Source organism: Notechis scutatus, chromosome 1, assembly GCF_049901735.1.
Source record: "Notechis scutatus isolate UNSWTSFEM ecotype Mainland chromosome 1, rNotScu1.2, whole genome shotgun sequence".
In the NCBI taxonomy this organism is placed as follows: Eukaryota; Metazoa; Chordata; class Lepidosauria; order Squamata; family Elapidae; genus Notechis; species Notechis scutatus.
The window spans coordinates 3,831,206-3,853,705 of NC_142009.1; the positions used below are offsets into that span (position 1 = coordinate 3,831,206).

The window sequence follows — 22,500 nt, forward strand, 5'->3', positions numbered from 1 at the left end:
GGAGAGGTCGTACGTGGGCTGCTCCCCCAGACTCAGTTCACACAGGATCTTTCCCACGACCGGGCCAAACTTGAATCCGTGGCCTGCGGAAGAGACAAAAAAAGGCAGAAAGGGATGCATAATTCCCCTCTTCGCTCCCTTTCCCTCCCCTTCTGGTAGTCCTTGACTTACAACCATTCATTTAGTGACCGTTCGAAGTGACTTATGTTTGGTTTTCGCACTTACAACCAATGGGGGCTCCCTGCAGTCACGTGATCCAAATTCAGGCACTTGGCAACTGACTGGTATTTATGACGGTTGCAGTGTCCCCGGGGGTCACTGCGATGAGCCCCTTTTGCGTCCTTCTGACAAGCAGGAAGCCTGATTCCCTTGACCACTGAAGTGACTCGCTTAACGACTGAAGTGACTCGCTTATCAGATGAGGCAAGCAAGGTTCATAAAATGGGTCATAAGTCACTTGAATAGAATACAATGTGAGAATAGAATAGAATAGAATAGAATAGAATAGAATAGTAAATAGAATGCAAAATAGGATAGGATAGAATAGAATAGAATAGAATAGAATAGAATAGTAAATAGAATGCAAAATAGGATAGGATAGAATAGAATAGAATAGAATAGAATAGAATAGAATAGAATAGAATAGAATAGAATAGAACAGAGAAAGAAGGAAGGAGAATAGAATAGAGACTAGACTAGACTAGAATAGAATAAATATTGGAATGAAGAAAAGAACAGAAAAGAACAGAAGAATAGAATAGATTAAAAGAATAGAAAAATAGAATAGAATAGAGAAAGAAGGGAGGAGAATAGAATAGAAAATAGGAATAGAATAGATATCAAATAGAAATAGAATAGAATAGAACAGAAATTAGACTAGAATAGAGAACAGAACAGAACAGAATAGAATAGAATAGAAACAGGAGCAGAATAGAACAGAACAGAATAGAATGGATAATGGAATGGATTGGGATAGAATAGAATAGAATTTAAATAGTATGGAATGGAATTAAGGCACCCTGGAGGTCATCTAGTCTAGCCCCCTGCTGAAGCCGGAGATTCTATCCCATTCCAGACAAGTGGCTGCCCAGTCTCCAGTGATGGAGAGCCCACCCCTTCTGGTGGCCAGCTGTTCCACTGGTTAACTGTCCCTCACTGTCAGGAAGTTTCTCCTTAATGGCAAGCTCTTGCAGAAAGATAGACTGTGCTTGAACAGGGAGGCTTTCCTGAGAAATAGTTCCAGACGAAAGACTCCGGGATAAATGAGTCCCCTTTTAGGGAGCTATGAATGACCTTTCTTACTGCCCCCTTTACCTGAAAATCCGGCTCCGATGACAATGTTTTCAAAACGGGGGTGTCGGTCCAGAATGAAGTCCCTGTCCGGAGTGTTCTGGAGTGGGGGGGAAATAAATGTCAGAGGAAATCCAGGTGTAGATTTTGAGTGGGGGGCAGGTGGGAGTCAGCTTCTGGGTGGCTGGGATGAGATCAAGGGTGGGTAACAATGCCACCCGGAAGACCTGCGGACTCCAACTCCCAGAATTCCTGAGCCAGTCAGATTTTGGGCCAGATGAAATGGTGTGAATGGGGACAACAGAATGAGGGGTCCTTTTTTTCCATTTGCATCCATAATATCTCTCTCTCTCCCCCTCCCACCCTATCATCTCTCTGTCCTTCTGTCTGTCTCTCTCTCTCTGTCTATCATTTGTCTAATTGTCTGTCTGTCTCTGTCTATCTATCTATCTATCTATCTATATCATCTCTCTCTCTCTCTCTCTCTCTCTCTCTATCTATCTATCTATCTATCTATCTATCTATAACTGTTTGTCTGTCTGTCTGTCTGCCTACCTTTCTATCTATCTATCTATCTATCTATCTATCTATCTATCTATCTATCTATCTATCTATCTATCTATCTATCAATCAATCTATCATCTATCATCTATCTATCTATCTATCATCTATCAATCAATCTATCATCTATCTATCCATCTATCTATCTATCTATCTATCTATCTATCTATCTATCATCTATCATCTATCTATCTAACATCTATCTATCAATCAATCAATCAATCTATCTATCATCTATCTATCTATCTATCTCTCTATCTACCTATCTAACATCTATCTATCTATCTATCTATCTATCTATCTATCTATCTATCTATCTATCATCTATCTATCTATCTTTCTATCTATCTATCTATCTATCATCTATCTATCTATCTATCTATCTTTCTATCATCTATCTATCTATCTATCTATCTATCTATCTATCTATCTATCTATCTATCTAATCTATTTCTATCTATCAATCATTTGTCCATCTCTATATCTGTCGGTCTGTCTATCTATCATCAATCTTTGAAAAAAGTTTTCATTGTTTGTAAATTGGCCCTTTCCCTCTAACCCATGACCAGATTTCTATGCCTTGGGGGGGGTGGGAGGGGGTGCAAAAAGGGGGCCTCGGAGGGACTCCCGGATTTGAGGGAAAGACAAGGGGGTCCCTCCCAGGCTGCCCCTTCCTCACCGTGTATAAGCACCATTCTTGGACTGCGGGCTCCGGGTCGAGTCCCAGCAGGTACTTGGTGACGAAATCCTGCAGGCGCTGGAGGTCGGGCACTGGAGGAGAGGCCCCATCCTGCTGGTGGGGCCTGTCGGGGTCTGCGGGGGAGCCGTGGTGGTAGCAGACCTGGCAGGATACAGACAGACAGTCAAGGAGGGGTCCTTAGGGTTCTCTCTGAGCTCGGCTGTTTTCTTGCAGACGTTTCACGACCGAACTAGGGAACATCATCAGTGCTACAGGGAGAAGGGAGTGCAATGTGCATCAAGGAGGAAGAGGAGGAAGAGGAGGAGGAGGAAAAGTTCTGTGGGATCCTTAGTGCTCTCTGAGCCTGGTGGTTTTCTTGCAGACGTTTCATGGCCGAACTAGGTAACGTCATCAGTGCTAGAGGGGCGTGCGGTGTGCAAAAAGGAGGAGGAGGAGGAAGAAGAAGAGGAGGAGGAGGAGGAGGAGGAGGAGACCTGTGGGGGTCCTTGGTGCACTCTGAGCCTGGTGGTTTTCTTGCAGACGTTTCATGGCCAAACTAGGTAACATCATCAGTGCTAGAGGGGTGTGCGGTGTGCAAAAAGGAGGAGGAGGAGGAAGAAGAAGAGGAGGAGGAGGAAGAGGAGGAGGAGGAGGAAGAGGAGGAGGAGGAGGAAGAGGAAGAGACCTGTGGGGGTCCTTGATGCACTCTGAGCTTGGCTGTCTCTGGAGTTTTTTCCTCCCCTCCTTTGCTGGTCCTTTGCTTGTGTGGAGTGACCATTCAAAGTTACAATGGCACGGAAAAAAGTGACCTATGACCCTTTTTCACACTTACGACTGCTGCAGCATCCCCACAGTCATGAGAGGCCAGGCGAGGAGATGTCCACCTAGTCACATGACCACCAAGCCACACCCACCAACTAAGCCCCGCCCACAGAACCAATTGTTAAAAAATTTGAATCCCACCCCTGATGAAGCCCCAGAGAAGCCCACTCCCCCAATCCCTTGATCTGCTCCACCCCCTTCCTTTTCACCTTTGTTTATAAATACTTTTATTGTTTTGTATCACAAATTCCATTTCTATATTGAACAGCGTGCTTTCTAGGTGTTCAAAGTGTTAAAATATAAACATCATCAGAATAGAATAGAAATTAGAATAGAATAGAAATTAGAATAGAATAGAAATTAAAATAGAATAGAATAGAATAGAATAGAATAGAATAGAATAGAATAGAGAAGGAAGGAGAATAGAATATAATAGAATAGAGAATAGAGAATAATAATAGAATCTTTATTGAGAATAGAATAGAATAGAATAGAATAGAATAGAATAGAATAGAATAGAGGAGAGGAGAGGAGAGTAGAGTAGAGTAGAGTAGAGTAGAGTAGAGTAGAGTAGAATTCTTTTATTGGCCAAGTGTGATTGGGGACACAAGGAATTTGTCTTTGGTGCAAATGCTCTCAGTGTACATAAAGAAAAGATACTTTCATCAAGAGTCAAGAATCATCAGGTACAATACAATAATAGTCATAGGGTACAAAGAATAATAGAATAGAATAGAATAGAATAGAATAGAATAGAATAGAATAGAATAGAATAGAATAGAATAGAATAGAATAGAATAGAGGAGAGGAGAGGAGAGTAGAGTAGAGTAGAGTAGAGTAGAGTAGAATTCTTTTATTGGCCAAGTGTGATTGGGGACACAAGGAATTTGTCTTTGGTGCAAATGCTCTCAGTGTACATAAAAAGATTCGTCAAGAGTCAAGAATCAGAAGGTGCAACACTTAATAATAGTCATAGGGTACAATAAGCAATCAAATGATTATAATCATGTACACACACACACACACTGGATACCCGTGCTGTGCTACGAAACTATGTGTTCGAGCTTAGTTTTAGGGGAGGAAAATAAGGGGGGGGGGAAATTCTGCCTCTGCCTACCAGCATCCATGGGTATTCATCTGGCTAGCGTCCTGTCAGTGTGTGAGAGAGTGGAGGGCTGTTTGGAAACTGAAAGAGTATTTGCTGTGTGAGCAAAGAGGAGACAGCAAGGAGCCTGGGCGTGGCTTAGCTCAACTGTCCTGTACTAAAGCTGCTTGGTGCTGTAAAACTGAAACTCCTCTGCTTGTGTTTTGCATTTGGAAGAGATTTATTTCCAGGTGGGGAGGGGGAGTAGCACTCCTTAGCATCAGAGCCTGTTAATAATAATAATAATAATAATAATAATAATAATAATAATAATAATAATAATAATAATAATAATAATACAGTAAATACTCTAAATGCTTTGAGGGTCATTTGGAAAAATCCTTTCTTAGGAAACCCCTAGAAGCCAAGAGGAACCTATGGGCCACATTTCAAGTTTGTAGGCTTTACGATTCTGGAGATTTTGTGATGATGCGTGAGGGGCATTTTGCTTTCATATATATATATATACACACACCCCTATAGAATTAAGTGTGTATTACCTCTATTACAGTTTTCTGCCTTTCTCTTCCTTCTCACCTTGATCAGATCCGGGTATTCCCGGCCATCAAGCCGTAGAAGTGTTGGTCGTCTTGGTTGAGGCCGATGCCCAGGAAACACGGAGGATGCCCAAGGAGACCCCAGGGGCCTGGCACCTTCGCCCGCAGGTAGCAGACTCGAACACGCAACGGCTGAAAGGGAAAAAGGGGGCTGGGAGGTGGGCAGCACCCTGGTGCCCCCTTGGTGGGCGCTTTGAGCAGGGCAGCCCCGGCGCTGAAGGGAATGGCCCTTGGCGAGGCCAGATCAATAACCCCCAAGGAGGAGGTTGAAATTCTGCCATTGTCCTCAGACTTACCAAGCTTCATTTAGCGACCACCCAAAGTTACACCGGCAGTGAAAAAAAGTGACTTATGGGTCGTTGTTTCACTTATGACCGCCACAAGCTTGCCGAGTGGTTCATGTTTATGACGGTTGCAGCATCCCCGGTGATTCCCCTTGGGTGACCTTCTGACGATCAAACGGGGAAGCTAGGTTTGCTTAACAACTGCGTTCCTGAATGAAGGGATCCGCTTAATGGCGGTGGCAAGGAAGGTCGTAAAACGGGGCAAACCTCCCTTAACGGCTGTCTCTCCTTAGGAATGGTAAAGGATGTCCCACCTTGGGAGGTTTAAGACTTGTGGACTTCAATTCCCAGAATTCCCCAGCTAGCACAGACATCCCTGCTATAAGGACTTAAATAACTAAGAGAGTTGGGGGGGACCTTGGAGGTCTTCTAGTCCAGCCCCTGCTCAGACAGAAAGCCCGATACTATTTCAGACAGGTGGCTGTCCAATCTCTTCTTTAAAACCTCCAGGGATGGAGAAGAAGGAAGCAAGCAAGGATGGAAGGAAGGAGGAAATGAAAAAAAGAAAGAAAGAAGGAAGGAAGGAAGGAAAGAGCTGGAAGGGATCACAGAGGTCTTCTAGTCCAACCCCCTGCTCAAGCAAGAGACCAGCAGGAAGGAAGGAAAGAAAGAAAGAAGGAAGGAAAGAAGGAAGAAAGGAAAGAAAGAAAGAAAATAAATGGAATTTCCCTCCTTCCCACATGGCCCTCAATAATACTTAGGAAGGAAGGGAAGAAGGAAGGAAGGAAGATAGGAAAGAAAGAAAGAAAGAAAGAAAGAAAGAAAGAAAGAAAGAAAGAAAGAAAGAAAGAAAGAAAGAAAGAAAGAAAGAAAATAAATGGAATTTCTCTCCTTCCCACATGGCCCTCAATAATACTTAGGAAGGAAGGAAAGAAAGAAAGAAAGAAAGAAAGAAAGAAAGAAAGAAAGAAAGAAAGAAAGAAAGAAAGAAAGAAAGAAAGAAAGAAAGAAAGAAAATGGAATTTCCCTCCTTTCCACATGGCCCTCAATAATACTTAGGAAGGAAGGAAAGAAGAAAGGAAGGAAGGAGGGAGGGAGGGAAGAAAAGAAAGAAAGAAAGAAAAAGAGAGGAGGAAAGGAGAGAGAGAGAGAGAAAGAAGAAAGACAGAGAGAGAGACAGCAAAATGTCTCTCCTTCCCACATGGCCTTCAATAATATTATGGAAGGAAGGAAGGAAGGAAGGAAGGAAGGATAGCAGCATAACAACAGAATAACAGCGTTGGAAGGGACCGTGGAGGTCTTCTAGTCCAACCCCCTGCTCAGCCAGGAAGCCCATTTCAGACAAGTAAGTTGTCCAATCTCTTCTTAAAATAAAACCTCCAGGGTTGAGTAGGGGGGAGGTTGGCCTAGAAGACCTCCAGGGTCCCCTCCCCCTCTTATTATCCTGTTATTGCAAACCCCCTCGGATGTCAATCTGCAGGTCAGCAAGGCAAGCCTCTCTCTACGCCTGCATGTTGTTCTGGGTTCTGATGGTTATTTATGGCTTGTGTTATCTCTGGTTTGTTGTGACCTGATCATCCAGTGGCCAGAGCAGTTAAGCCAGGCCTGATCTGACCACCGCATCCATTAATCAATCTGCCATTGACTTCAATAAGTGTGTCATTCAAAGCCTCAAAGGGACATAAATTGCAGGTATCAAATCTTCCAGGTCCCAAAATTGGAGACCCCCGTACCCCATTCCACCCCCACCCCACCCCAGGGCTGCCTGGGACCCTCGCCCAACCTCGGGGACCCTCGGCCAGGGACCCTCGGCCAGGCTGGGGGAAAAGGTTTTAAACTCTGGACTGGAGAAAGAAAAAGTCATCAGCCCTGTTGGAGGCCAGCGAAATAAAAAGACAATGCAGGGAGTTAGATGAGAAGATTAAAAGAGTCAGAAGGGACCTTTTAGGTCATCTAGTCCAACCCGCCGCCCAAGCAGGAGACCCTACACCATTTCTGACTTCTGACCCCCCCCCCAAGGGAACCCAACATTTTATGTTTGCCAAGGGAGACATTTGTCGAATGGAGTTTTGCCCCGTTTTACGGCCTTCCTTGCCACCGTCATTAAGCGAATCAGTGCAGTTTTTTAAGTGAGTAAGACGGTTGTTAAGTGAGTCTGGTTTCTCCCTGGAGTTTGCTGGTCAGAAGGTTGCAAAAGGGGGCCACGGGACCCCCTCCGGGATGCTGCAATCGTCGTAAGTGTGAGTCAGTTGCCAAGCGGCTAAATTTTGATTACGTGACCCCCGAATTTGCTGCAATGGTTATAAGTGTGAGAAATGGCCGTAAGTCACTTTTTTCAGTGATGTTGTAACATGGAACGGTCACTAAATGAAGCCGTTGTAAACTGAGGGCTACATGTTTGTTTAGCAACCATTCAAAGTTACAAAGGCACTGGAAACTTTAACATCTGACCAGTCCTTACACTTACGACCGTTGCGGCATTTCCCCAGGGTGACCTTTGGATGCTTGACCACTGACTCACAGTTGTGACGGTCGCAGAGCCCCCGGGGGGGTGTCACCTGATTCCCTTTGCAACCTTCTGACAAGCAAAGTCAGTGAGGAAACCAGTTTCATTTAATGACCATGTGACTCACTTAACGACTGCAGGATTCACTTAACGACTGTGGTGAGAAAGATCATAAAATGGAGCAAAACTCACTTAATAACTGCTTAGAAATACAATCGCTTAGGAATTTTCGGGCTTCATTGCAGTCGAGGATCTCGTAACAGCTTGATTGCGGTTGTAAGTCGAGGACCACCTGTCTGAATTTTGCCCAATTACGGTCGTAAGTCGAGGACTACTTGCAGGATGTTCCCCAGCACCGTCCCCCTTAAGGGCGACCTTTGCACCCCAGTTATTGCCGGTCTCCTCTGACCCCCAATTTTCCTCTTTTGGGGGTGGGGCAGTCTCCCTGCTTACCTGAAGAGGCAGCTGCAGCCCCAAGGGAGCCAGGAGCTGATTGGTCCACGCCCCGGCTGTGACCACTAGGCGTTTCGCCTGATATGTCCCTCGGCTGGTCGTAACTGTGAGCACTGATCCCGGGAGGATGTGCAGGACTTTCTCTCCGTCCCTCAAGACCCCTTGGTGCCTCCGAAAGAGATCCTGGGGGGGAGAAGCCAAAAAGGGGTCAGTCTATATACCAGGGTCCCCAACCTTGGCCACTTTAAGACTTGTGGACTTCAACTCCCAGAATTCCCCATCCAGCATGCTTTAAGAGGATTCTGGGAGTTGAAGTCCACCAGGAACAAGCTCTACTGGCTGAGGGATTCTGGGAGTTGAAGTCCTCCAGGAACAAGCTCTGCTGGCTGAGGGATTCTGGGAGTTGAAATCCACCAGGAACAAGCACTGCTGGCTGAGGGATTCTGGGAGTTGGAGTCCGCCAGGAACAAGCTCTATTGGCTGAGGGATTCTGGGAGTTGAAGTCCGCCAGGAACAAGCTCTACTGGCCCAGGGATTCTGGGAGTTGAAGTCCGCCAGGAACAAGCTCTACTGGCCCAGGGATTCTGGGAGTTGAAGTCCGCCAGGAACAAGCTCTACTGGCCCAGGGATTCTGGGAGTTGGAGTCCACAAGTCTTAGTTGCCAAGGTTGGAACCCCCTGGTCTGTACCACTCCCCGTTTTCGCCTGCACCCACTGGGGGCACCCAGGTCCCCCAGTGGAAGTTTGCATGAATCTATGGAAGTGGTGGCTAACCTTTTTGGGCTCCTGTGCCAAAAATTGTGCGCGCACTCGCATGCCAGCACCCAGAAGGTAATGCACGCACCCCCCCACGCCCCCTACACATGTGTGTGTAATCCCCAGCCACTCACCCCTGCCACCCACTTACCTGCACTGCGCTCGCAGCCGATTTTCAGCCGGTTGGAGGCCTTTTCGGCCTCCCAGAGGCTTTAGGGAGGCTTCTGCAGGTTTGCAGGCCGAAAACTAGGCCCGTTTCGTCACTTCCGGTATTTTCGGAAAAACAGGAAGTGAGGAAGCGGGCCTAGTTTTCGACCTGCAGAGCTCTGCAAGCCTTCCTCAAGCCTCTGGGAGGCCGAAAAAGCCTCAAACCGCTGAAAATGTCCCATGTGCCCCAGAAAGAGGGGATGTGGCTTTCCTGGGGGTGAGTAACCTGCCCCCACAAAGACCAGAGTGGGGAGTTAAATCAGGTCGGGTCCTGGGTTCAAAAGATGGGGAGTTGCTGATTGGTTTTGAAGGCGCAAGGAGATTGGGTGGGAAAATGAAGGTCTCAAAGGGAGAAATTGAATTTAAATAATCCTCATAGGTCAGTGCAGGGTCCCCCACTGTGGCTGCTCGAAGGAGGGGCGGACTTCAACTCCCAGAATTCCCCAGCCAGCTTGCTTGCTTGCTTTTTCTTTTCTTTTCTTTCTTATCTTCCTTTTCTTTTTATCTTTCTTTTTCTTATTTTTTTTCTTTGTAATCTTTCATTTCCTTCCTTCCCTTTTCCTTTCCTTCCTTTCTTTTCCTTTCTTTCTTCCTTTTTTAATCTTTCTTTTTCTTTTTTCATTTCCTTCCCCCTTTCCTTCTTTCCTTCCATCTTTCCTTTCTTTCTTTTTTCTTTCTTTCTTTCTTTCTTTCTTTCTTTTATTTCATTCCTTTCTTCCGTCTTTCTTCTTTATCTTTCTTTTCTTTTTCTTTCACTTCTTTCTGTCTTTCTTATCTTTCTTTTTTCTTTCTCTTTCTTATAGTTCCTTGCTTCCTCCTCTTGTTCTCCTTTCTTCCTCCCTCACTCCCTCCTGCCCTTTCTTTCAGCTCTTTCTTTCTTATATTTTATTTCTTCTTTCTTTTTTCTTTTTCTTTTTCTTTTTCTTTCTCTTTTATTTCATTTCTTTCTTTCTGTCTTTCTTATCTTTCTTTTTTCTTTCTTTCTTATATTTCCTTCTTTCCTCTTGCTCTCCTTCCTTTCTTTCCCTCTTTCTTTTTCTTTCTCTCTCTTTCCTTCCTTCCTTCCTTCCTTTCTTATATTTTATTTCATTTCTTTCTTTTTTCTTTCTTTCTGTCTTTCTTATCTTTCTTTCTCTTATTTTTCCTTCTTTCCTCTTGCTCTCCTTCCTTCCTTTCCCTCTTTCCCTCTTCCTTCCTTCCTTTCTTTCTTTTCCTTTCTTTCTCTCTCTTTCTTTCTCTCTCTTTTTCTTTCTTTCTTTCCTTCCTTCCTTCCCTCCTCCCTCCCTTTCCTCTCCACTTTGTCTTTCTCATCTTCCTTCCTTCTTTTCCTTCCTTCCTTCCTTCCTTCCTTCCTTCCTTCCTTCCTTCCTTCCTTCCCTCCCTCCCTCCCTTTCCTCTTCACTTTGTCTTTCGCATCTTCCTTCCTTCCTTCCTTCCTTCCTTCCTTCTCTCCTCCTTCCCTCCTCCATTTTCTCTCCACTTTGTCTTTCTCATCTTCCTTCCTTCCTTCCTTCCTTCCTTCCTTCCTTCCTTCCATCCATTCACTCTCTCTCTCTCACCTTCCTTCTTTCTTTCTTTCCTTCCTTCCTTTCTTCCTTCCTTTCTTTCTTTTCTTTCTTTCTCTCTTTCTTTCTTTCTCTCTCTCTCTCTTTCTTTCTCTCTCTTTCTTTCTTTCTTTCTTTCTTTCTCTCTCTCTCTCTTTCTTTCTTTCTTTCCTTCCTTCCTTCCTTCCTTCCTTCCTTCCTTCCTTCCTTCCTTCCTTCCTTCCTTCCTTCCTTCCTTCCCTGCCCATTTCACATGTTGATGGTGACTCTGGGCAGGTCTCCTTGAGACCACTTTACTCAACCCTGGTTAGAGGTCAACCTCCTCCCCGAAAAGCCACCCGCATGGGGATTATGGGAGTTGGAATCCAGCCCCTGGAGAGGCACACAGAGGCGCTGGGAAATCCCTGCTGTGGTGGGGGGGGAGGAACAGCTTGAGTCCACTCACCCCGCCCTCCGCCCCCCCCCCTGCAACCTCTCAAGGCAGCCGTGGCTGTAAAGATGCTTTTTCATTTCACCTGCCCTCCCGGTGTCATTTGCTTGTTGGTTTTATGGGCCGGCCGCCTGTCGACTGAAACGCTTTTCATTTCTTTCTCCTCCTCTCCTCCTTAAATGGCCCCTGTGATGTTTTATTGTGCTGTTTTGATTTGGACTTGTTTTCATTCCTGGAAGCCCTTCGGGCGCGAAAGAGGCTCTCGAGCACCAAGATAATCATAAAAAAAGCTGAATAAAAGGCAGCAGCGGGGGGAGGGAACGCAGACGCCTCCCCAGAGGCTGGGGAAATATGGATTTCCAAGAGGGGGAGGGGTGAGCATTTGGGAATGGGAGGGGGTGGGGAGACCCCTTTCCTACCTGGGACTGTCTGTCTGTCTGCCAACCTGTAAGTCCTTCCGTTGGTCCCTCCCACCCTCCGTTCGCCTGCCTGTCTACCTGTCAGTCTATCCATCTAGCTCTCCCTCTGTCCATCCCTCCTCTATCCATATATCTGCCGGCCTGCTTGCTTGTCCATTCCTCCGTCCATCCGACCTGCCTGTTTCTCCATCAATCCATTGATTGGTCTATTGGTCTCTGCCTATCTATCTCTTTCTCTCATCTCTCTCTCTCTCATGTCTCTATCATTACCCATCCATCCGTCCTATCTATCTTCACCTGTCCATCTGCCTGCCTGCCTACCTACCTACCTACCTACTTACCTACCTATCTACCTCCATCCATCTTCCATCTATCTATCTCCGTCCATCCATCTCCATCCATCCATCCGCCATCCATCTATTTATCTACCTTACCTACCTACCTACCTACCTACCTACCTACCTACCTACCTACCTACCTACCTACTTACCTATCTAACTCCATCCATCTTCCATCTATCTATCTCCGTCCATCCATCTATCTCCATCCATCCATCCGCCATCCATCTGTTTATCTACCTTACCTACCTACCTACCTACCTACCTACCTATCTCCATCCATTTTTCATCTATCTATCTCCGTCCATCCATCTCCATCCATCCATCCGCCATCCATCTATTTATCTACCTTACCTACCTACCTACCTACCTACCTACCTACCTACCTACTTACCTATCTAACTCCATCCATCTTCCATCTATCTATCTCCGTCCATCCATCTATCTCCATCCATCCATCCGCCATCCATCTATTTATCTACCTTACCTACCTACCTACCTAACTACCTACCTATCTCCATCCATTTTTCATCTATCTATCTCCGTCCATCCATCTCCATCCATCCATCCGCCATCCATCTATTTATCTACCTTACCTACCTACCTACCTACCTACCTACCTACCTACCTACCTACCTACTTACCTATCTAACTCCATCCATCTTCCATCTATCTATCTCCGTCCATCCATCTATCTCCATCCATCCATCCACCATCCATCTATTTATCTACCTTACCTACCTACCAACCTACCTACCCACCTATCTACCTACCTACCTAACTATCTATCTCCATTTGTCCATCCATCTTCCATCTATCTATCTATCTATCTATCTATCTATCTATCTATCTATCTATCATTTTATTTATTTATTTTTGTCAATTACTTATAAGATAATAGGTATAAGTATAAACATAGTTATGAATACATGGATACATATAAGAAAAATAAAAAATAAAAGAAACAATAAGACAGGGACAGTTAGGCACGTTGGTGCGCTTATGCACGCCCCCTACAGACCTCTTAGGAAAGGGGTGAGGTCAATAGTAGACAGACATCTATATCTATCTATCTCCATCCATCTATTTCCATCCATCCATCCATCCATCTTCCATCTATCCATCCATATCCCTCCATCCTTCCATCCATCTTTCATATATATCTATCTCCATTTATCCATCTGCCATCCATCCATCCATCTGTCTCCATCCATCCATCTTCTATCTATCTCTATCCATCCATCTTCTATCTCCATCCATCTGCTGTCTGTCTGTCTGTCTGTCTATCTATCTATCTATCTATCTATCTATCTATCTATCTATCTATCTATCTATCTATCTATCTATCTATCACCATCCATCCATCCATCTCTCTCTCTCTCTCTCTCTCCATCCATCCATCCACCTCCCACTTTTATTGTTTTAGCATTCCTTTGTGCAGTGCCCACCGGGGTCCCACGCCTGACCCCCACAAAGGGTTCATTGGGGAAGAAGGGAAAAGGGAGGGGGCAGCATTTCTCTTTAACTCCCCCCGCCCCCAAAACACACACACACACACGCAGCTGCTACCTGCACAGCTCCCAGGGCCTTGTTGGCATACAAGACGCCTGCTGTGGGGTCCGTCACGGCCATCTCCCCGCCGTAGGGCTGGATCCCTGGGAAGCGGCTGGCCAGCTGCTGGGGGCTCAGGGTTTCGCTTGGCACCCGCTGGCGCTCCATGGCCCGCCTGTAGCTCTGGAACTCGGGGTTCTCCGGGTGTCCCACCAGCAGGGCGAGCATCGGCCTGAGGCAGAGGGAGGAGGTTATGGCAGCTCTGGGGCGGCAGGATGGGGAGGGGGGGGCCTGAGGGGCAAAGGTGGGGGGAGGGCAGGGGGCTTGGGCAAGCCCAAGGCCAGCCAAAGTGGGAAGGCCAACCCGATGCTTCAGAAGCAGAGGTGGCATTCAGGCGGTTTGCACCGGTTCTGCAGAACCGGTAGCGGAAATATTGAGCCGTTCGGAGAACCAGCCAATCCCACCTCTGACTGGCCCCGCCAACCCCATCTCTCCTCTGCCTCCCATTGAGTCCCAGCTGATCGGCTGGGTCTCCTTTGGTTGCCCTGCCCAGGAGAACGGAGCTGGAAAGCAGGTCAGTGGGGTGGGGAGGGAAGGGGATTTTGTGGTATATCCTTCCCCTGCCACGCCCACCAAGCCACACCCACAGCTGATCGGCTGGGTCTCCTTGGGTTGCCCTGCCCAGGAGAACGGAGCTGGAAAGCAGGTCAGTGGGGTGGGGAGGAAGGGGATTTGGCAGTATATCATTCCCTGCCACGCCCACCAAGCCACACCCACAGCTGATTGGCTGGGTCTCCTTGGGTTGCCCTGCCCAGGAGAACGGAGCTGGAAAGCAGGTCAGTGGGGTGGGGAGGGAAGGGGGAATTTGTGGTATGTCTTTCCCCTGCCACGCCCACCAAGCCACACCCACAGAACAACACGTCCCCCAAGCCACACCCACAGCTGATCGGCTGGGTCTCCTTTGGTTGCCCTGCCCAGGAGAACGGAGCTGGAAAGCAGGTCAGTGGGGTGGGGAGAGAAGGGGGATTTTACAGTAACCTTCCCCTGCCACACCCACCAAGCCACGCCCACCAAGCCACCCCACGCCCACCAAGCAATGCCCATAAGCTGATCGGCTGGGTCTCCTTTGGTTGCCCTGTCCAGGAGAACGGAGCTGGAAAGCAGGTCAGTGGGGTGGGGAGGAAGGGGATTTTGTGGTATATCCTTCCCCTGCCACGCCCACCAAGCCACAACCACAGCTGATTGGCTGGGTCTCCTTTGGTTGCCCTGCCCAGGAGAATGGAGCTGGAAAGCAGGTCAGTGGGGTGGGGAGGGAAGAAGGGGATTTTGTGGTATAATCCTTCCCCTGCCACGCCCACCAAGCCACGCCCACAGAACAACACGTCCCCAAGCCACACCCACAGCTGATCGGCTGGGTCTCCTTTGGTTGCCCTGCCCAGGAGAACGGAGCTGGAAAGCAGGTCAGTGGGGTGGGGAGAGAAGGGGATTTACAGTAACCCCCTGCCACACCCACCAAGCCACGCCCACCAAGCCACCCCACGCCCACCAAGCAATGCCCATAAGCTGATCAGCTGGGTCTCCTTTGGTTGCCCTGTCCAGGAGAACGGAGCTGGAAAGCAGGTTAGCGGGGTGGGGAGGGAAGGGGGATTTTGTGGTATATCCTTCCCCTGCCACGCCCACCAAGCCACGCCCTGCCCACCAAGCCCCGCCCTGCCTGCCAAGCCCCACCCACCAAGAAACACCCCACCCACCAAGTCCCATCCTGCCCACCAAGCCATGCTACCATGCCAGGCCTGCCACGCCCACCAAGCCACGCCCACAGACCCGGTAGTAAAAACCATGGCATCCCACCACTGCTTCGGACGGATCTCGTGGCTAACAAGAGGGAGGGCTGGCTTCCCCTGCCCCCACCTTAAAATCATTCAGATGCCCATTATTTCCTTCCTGGCTGTTTAGGGCATTGCAATAAATTACCCGGACAGCCTGCCCGGCTACTGGGCAGGACAAGCGGGGCGGACAAGGGGAGGCCCACACGAAAGGCAGTGCTAGAAGGGAGGGGGATGCCTGGGGGAGGAGGAGGAGGAGGAGGAGGGAGTGATGGGGTGCTTGGTGGTCTCCGAGTTGGGGTGTTTCCTTGCAGACAGTTTGGGGTCCCAACCAGGGAAGGCATCCATCACAAGCCAAGCGGAATCTAGGAAGGAAAACAACATTCCAGCCACGCTCGGTTCATGCTTGCAACGTGACCCCGACTCATGTCATTGATCGCGGAGGGGAGGGGGGGCAGCATTGCATTCCTGTGGCTTGCATCACCAGGTCAGGTGAGGGAGGCCCCCGTGGCTGCCCTTTCGCACACTTGTCCCCAGGTCAGTGACACTGCGTGCCTTTGGGACGGGCTGGGAAGGGGGTACAGCCCCCCCACACACCCCCCACCCCTGCTTGTTTAGCCACAGCTGTCTGCCCTTGGGTGGCTTCCCTGAATCCACCCATTCACACGCACGCCTTTTGCCCCCCCCCTGCCCCCCAGCTGGGACACAATGGCCCGTTCACATAAGATTGGCACCCGGAGTTGGTGGTTGTTTGTCTTCACCGTTTTTTGTTTTTTTATGTTTGGTGGTAACAGGTTGTGTTTTCAACTTTTTTAAAAAAATAAAATACAAAATAAAACAGATTTCAGCTGTCTTTTTAGCATTGGATTGACAGCTGCACAGAATGGGATGACGACTTTGAAATAAATAAAGGGATTTTGTGCACACAGTGTGTTTGTGTGTGTCTATGGAGGGTAGTAGACGAGACGTGCTAAGCTTGTGCTAATGGGCCAAACTGTGCACCAAGGACACCACGGCCTTCCTCCTCTTTTTCTTCCTCCTTCTTCCCCTCTTCAGCACTGATAATGTTCTCTAGTTGGGCCATGAAACGTCTGCAAGAAAACCACCCAGCTCAGAGAGCATCAAGGCCTCCATAGTCCCTTTCCTCCTCCTCCTCCTCCTCCTCCTCCTCCTCCTCCTCCTCCTCCTCCTCCTCCTCCTCAACCACCCTCCCTTCCAGCACTGATAATGTTCTCTAGTTGGGCCATGAAACGTCTGCAAGAAAACCACCCAGCTCAGAGAGCATCAAGGCCTCCATAGTCCCTTTCCTCCTCCTCCTCCTCCTCCTCCTCCTCCTCCTCCTCCTCCTCCTCCTCCTCCTCCTCCTCCCTCCTCCTCTTCTTCTTCCCCTTCTCCTTCCTCCTCCTCCTCCTCCTCCTCCTCCTCCTCCTCTTCTTCCCCTTCTCCTTCCTCTTCCTCCTCCTCCTCCTCTTCTTCTTCCCCTTCTCCCTCCTCCTCCTCCTCCTCCTCCTCCTCCTCCTCCTCCTCCTCCTCCTCCTCCTCCTCCTCAACCACCCTCCCTTCCAGCACTGATGATGTTCCCTAGCTGGGTCACGAAACGTCTGCAAGAAAACCACCCAGCTCAGAGCGTCCCAAGGACCCCCTCCTTTCAAATCTGAATTACAAAAGATTCTCCTTGATTGATTGAAAGCTGCCCTTCTCCAAGGGGAGAGCTCTCTGGGCATGTGCAGAGGGCTGATCTCACACCCTGGGGAGCAAATGCCCAACCCCTCCCCCAAACTCGGCCTATTTGGGAACAAAGACCTCGCCTTGAAGCCCCTTCCCCCTTTATTGGATTTTAAGGCTCTTCCAGCTGGAATCTGCGGTCTTTGGTATGTCCAACACGGTGCGAGGCAGGCGGAGTCTGGCGCAGGGAACTGGAGAGGACCCTACAGGTCATCCAGTCCAACCCCGTCTGTGACTTTACCTCTTTGGTTGTGCCCAACACGAGGTGAGCGTGGAGTCTGGCGCAGGGAACTGGAGAGACCCTAGAGGTCATCCAGTCCAACCCCGTCTGTGACTTTACCTCTTTGGTTGTGCCCAACACGAGGTGAGCGTGGAGTCTGGCGCAGGGAACTGGAGAGACCCTAGAGGTCATCCAGTCCAACCCCGTCTGTGACTTTACCTCTTTGGTTGTGCCCAACACGAGGGAGCGTGGAGTCTGGCGCAGGGAACTGGAGAGACCCTAGAGGTCATCCAGTCCAACCCCCGTCTGTGGCTTTACCTCTTCGGTTGTGCCCAACACGAGGGGAGCGTGGAGTCTGGCGCAGGGAACTGGAGAGACCCTACAGGTCATCCAGTCCAACCCCAGTCTGTGGCTTTACCTCTTCGGTTGTGCCCAACACGAGGTGAGCGTGGAGTCTGGTGCAGGGAACTGGAGGGACCCTAGAGGTCATCCAGTCCAACCCCGTCTGTGGCTTTACCTCTTTGGTTGTGCCCAACACGAGGTGAGCGTGGAGTCTGGTGCAGGGAACTGGAGAGACCCTAGAGGTCATCCAGTCCAACCCCCGTCTGTGACTTTACCTCTTTGGTTGTGCCCAACACAAGGGGAGCGTGGAGTCTGGTGCAGGGAACTGGAGAGACCCTAGAGGTCATCCAGTCCAACCCCCGTCTGTGGCTTTACCTCTTCGGTTGTGCCCAACACGAGGGGAGCGTGGAGTCTGGTGCAGGGAACTGGAGGGACCCTAGAGGTCATCCAGTCCAACCCCCGTCTGTGGCTTTACCTCTTTGGTTGTGCCCAACACGAGGTGAGCGTGGAGTCTGGTGCAGGGAACTGGAGAGACCCTAGAGGTCATCCAGTCCAACCCCGTCTGTGACTTTACCACTTTGGTTGTGCCCAACACGAGGGAGCGTGGAGTCTGGTGCAGGGAACTGGAGAGACCCTAGAGGTCATCCAGTCCAACCCCGTCTGTGGCTTTACCTCTTCGGTTGTGCCCAACACGAGGGAGCGTGGAGTCTGGCGCAGGGAACTGGAGAGACCCTACAGGTCATCCAGTCCAACCCCAGTCTGTGGCTTTACCTCTTCGGTTGTGCCCAACACGAGGTGAGCGTGGAGTCTGGTGCAGGGAACTGGAGGGACCCTAGAGGTCATCCAGTCCAACCCCCGTCTGTGGCTTTACCTCTTTGGTTGTGCCCAACACGAGGTGAGCGTGGAGTCTGGTGCAGGGAACTGGAGAGACCCTAGAGGTCATCCAGTCCAACCCCGTCTGTGGCTTTACCTCTTTGGTTGTGCCCAACACAAGGGGAGCGTGGAGTCTGGTGCAGGGAACTGGAGGGACCCTAGAGGTCATCCAGTCCAACCCCGTCTGTGGCTTTACCTCTTTGGTTGTGCCCAACACGAGGTGAGCGTGGAGTCTGGTGCAGGGGAACTGGAGGGACCCTACAGGTCATCCAGTCCAACCCCGTCTGTGGCTTTACCTCTTCGGTTGTGCCCAACACAAGGGGAGCGTGGAGTCTGGTGCAGGGAACTGGAGAGACCCTAGAGGTCATCCAGTCCAACCCCTGTCTGTGGCTTTACCTCTTCGGTTGTGCCCAACACGAGGGGAGCGTGGAGTCTGGTGCAGGGAACTGGAGGGACCCTAGAGGTCATCCAGTCCAACCCCGTCTGTGGCTTTACCTCTTTGGTTGTGCCCAACACGAGGTGAGCGTGGAGTCTGGTGCAGGGAACTGGAGAGACCCTAGAGGTCATCCAGTCCAACCCCGTCTGTGACTTTACCACTTTGGTTGTGCCCAACACAAGGGGAGCGTGGAGTCTGGTGCAGGGAACTGGAGAGACCCTAGAGGTCATCCAGTCCAACCCCGTCTGTGGCTTTACCTCTTCGGTTGTGCCCAACACGAGGGAGCGTGGAGTCTGGCGCAGGGAACTGGAGAGACCCTACAGGTCATCCAGTCCAACCCCGTCTGTGGCTTTACCTCTTCGGTTGTGCCCAACACGAGGGGAGCGTGGAGTCTGGCGCAGGGAACTGGAGGGACCCTACAGGTCATCCAGTCCAACCCCCGTCTGTGACTTTACCTCTTTGGTTGTGCCCAACACGAGGGGAGCGTGGAGTCTGGTGCAGGGAACTGGAGGACCCTACAGGTCATCCAGTCCAACCCCGTCTGTGGCTTTACCTCTTCGGTTGTGCCCAACACGAGGGGAGCGTGGAGTCTGGCGCAGGGAACTGGAGAGACCCTAGAGGTCATCCAGTCCAACCCCGTCTGTGGCTTTACCTCTTCGGTTGTGCCCAACACGAGGGAGCGTGGAGTCTGGCGCAGGGAACTGGAGAGACCCTAGAGGTCATCCAGTCCAACCCCGTCTGTGGCTTTACCTCTTCGGTTGTGCCCAACACGAGGAGCGTGGAGTCTGGCGCAGGGAACTGGAGAGACCCTACAGGTCATCCAGTCCAACCCCGTCTGTGGCTTTACCTCTTCGGTTGTGCCCAACACAAGGGGAGCGTGGAGTCTGGTGCAGGGAACTGGAGGGACCCTACAGGTCATCCAGTCCAACCCCCGTCTGTGGCTTTACCTCTTTGGTTATGCCCAACACGAGGGAGCGTGGAGTCTGGCGCAGGGAACTGGAGGGACCCTACAGGTCATCCAGTCCAACCCCGTCTGTGACTTTACCTCTTTGGTTGTGCCCAACACAAGGGGAGCGTGGAGTCTGGTGCAGGGAACTGGAGAGACCCTAGAGGTCATCTAGTCCAACCCCGTCTGTGGCTTTACCTCTTTGGTTGTGCCCAACACGAGGGGAGCGTGGAGTCTGGCGCAGGGAACTGGAGAGACCCTAGAGGTCATCCAGTCCAACCCCGTCTGTGACTTTACCTCTTTGGTTGTGCCCAACACAAGGGGAGCGTGGAGTCTGGTGCAGGGAACTGGAGAGACCCTAGAGGTCATCTAGTCCAACCCCATCTGTGACTTTACCTCTTTGGTTGTGCCCAACACGAGGTGAGCGTGGAGTCTGGTGCAGGGAACTGGAGAGACCCTAGAGGTCATCCAGTCCAACCCCGTCTGTGACTTTACCTCTTTGGTTGTGCCCAACACGAGGGAGCGTGGAGTCTGGCGCAGGGAACTGGAGAGACCCTAGAGGTCATCCAGTCCAACCCCCGTCTGTGGCTTTACCTCTTCGGTTGTGCCCAACACAAGGGGAGCGTGGAGTCTGGTGCAGGGAACTGGAGGGACCCTACAGGTCATCCAGTCCAACCCCCGTCTGTGGCTTTACCTCTTTGGTTATGCCCAACACGAGGAGCGTGGAGTCTGGCGCAGGGAACTGGAGGGACCCTACAGGTCATCCAGTCCAACCCCGTCTGTGACTTTACCTCTTCGGTTGTGCCCAACACAAGGGGAGCGTGGAGTCTGGTGCAGGGAACTGGAGGGACCCTACAGGTCATCCAGTCCAACCCCGTCTGTGGCTTTACCTCTTTGGTTATGCCCAACACGAGGGAGCGTGGAGTCTGGCGCAGGGAACTGGAGGGACCCTACAGGTCATCCAGTCCAACCCCCGTCTGTGACTTTACCTCTTTGGTTGTGCCCAACACGAGGGGAGCGTGGAGTCTGGCGCAGGGAACTGGAGAGACCCTAGAGGTCATCCAGTCCAACCCCGTCTGTGACTTTACCTCTTTGGTTGTGCCCAACACAAGGAGCGTGGAGTCTGGTGCAGGGAACTGGAGAGACCCTAGAGGTCATCCAGTCCAACCCCCGTCTGTGACTTTACCTCTTTGGTTGTGCCCAACACGAGGGAGCGTGGAGTCTGGCGCAGGGAACTGGAGAGACCCTAGAGGTCATCCAGTCCAACCCCCGTCTGTGACTTTACCTCTTTGGTTGTGCCCAACACAAGGGGAGCGTGGAGTCTGGTGCAGGGAACTGGAGAGACCCTAGAGGTCATCCAGTCCAACCCCGTCTGTGACTTTACCTCTTTGGTTGTGCCCAACACGAGGGGAGCCTGGAGTCTGGCGCAGGGAACTGGAGAGACCCTAGAGGTCATCCAGTCCAACCCCGTCTGTGACTTTACCTCTTTGGTTGTGCCCAACACGAGGTGAGCGTGGAGTCTGGTGCAGGGAACTGGAGAGACCCTAGAGGTCATCCAGTCCAACCCCCGTCTGTGACTTTACCTCTTTGGTTGTGCCCAACACAAGGGAGCGTGGAGTCTGGTGCAGGGAACTGGAGAGACCCTAGAGGTCATCCAGTCCAACCCCCGTCTGTGACTTTACCTCTTTGGTTGTGCCCAACACGAGGTGAGCGTGAGTCTGGTGCAGGGAACTGGAGAGACCCTAGAGGTCATCCAGTCCAACCCCGTCTGTGACTTTACCTCTTTGGTTATGCCCAACACGAGGGGAGCGTGGAGTCTGGTGCAGGGAACTGGAGAGACCCTAGAGGTCATCCAGTCCAACCCCGTCTGTGACTTTACCTCTTTGGTTGTGCCCAACACGAGGTGAGCGTGGAGTCTGGTGCAGGGAACTGGAGAGACCCTAGAGGTCATCCAGTCCAACCCCGTCTGTGACTTTACCTCTTTGGTTGTGCCCAACACGAGGGAGCCTGGAGTCTGGCGCAGGGAACTGGAGAGACCCTAGAGGTCATCCAGTCCAACCCCGTCTGTGACTTTACCTCTTTGGTTGTGCCCAACACGAGGTGAGCGTGGAGTCTGGTGCAGGGAACTGGAGAGACCCTAGAGGTCATCCAGTCCAACCCCCGTCTGTGACTTTACCTCTTTGGTTGTGCCCAACACGAGGTGAGCGTGGAGTCTGGTGCAGGGAACTGGAGAGACCCTAGAGGTCATCCAGTCCAACCCCGTCTGTGACTTTACCTCTTTGGTTATGCCCAACACGAGGTGAGCGTGGAGTCTGGTGCAGGGAACTGGAGAGACCCTAGAGGTCATCCAGTCCAACCCCCGTCTGTGACTTTACCTCTTTGGTTGTGCCCAACACGAGGGGAGCGTGGAGTCTGGCGCAGGGAACTGGAGAGACCCTACAGGTCATCCAGTCCAACCCCGTCTGTGGCTTTACCTCTTCGGTTGTGCCCAACACAAGGGGAGCGTGGAGTCTGGCGCAGGGAACTGGAGGGACCCTACAGGTCATCCAGTCCAACCCCGTCTGTGGCTTTACCTCTTTGGTTATGCCCAAC

The 22,500-nt window shown here is 50.5% G+C and overlaps 1 protein-coding gene and 1 long non-coding RNA gene across 2 annotated transcripts in view; both read right to left on the bottom strand.

Annotated features, from left to right (window-relative positions):
• The window catches only part of LOC148132658 (uncharacterized), a 335,548-nt gene that overhangs the window by 203,335 nt on the left and 109,713 nt on the right, over positions 1 to 22,500 (bottom strand). The window lies entirely within an intron of this gene.
• Positions 1 to 22,500, bottom strand: part of PIPOX (pipecolic acid and sarcosine oxidase) — a 24,170-nt gene that overhangs the window by 77 nt on the left and 1,593 nt on the right. The window contains 7 exon segments of the mRNA XM_087955853.1: positions 1 to 83; positions 1,315 to 1,390; positions 2,531 to 2,692; positions 5,034 to 5,053; positions 5,056 to 5,185; positions 8,297 to 8,479; positions 13,559 to 13,772. The exon segment at positions 1 to 83 is cut by the window's left edge and continues 77 nt beyond it. Coding sequence (XP_087811979.1) covers positions 1 to 83; positions 1,315 to 1,390; positions 2,531 to 2,692; positions 5,034 to 5,053; positions 5,056 to 5,185; positions 8,297 to 8,479; positions 13,559 to 13,772 — 868 coding nt within the window.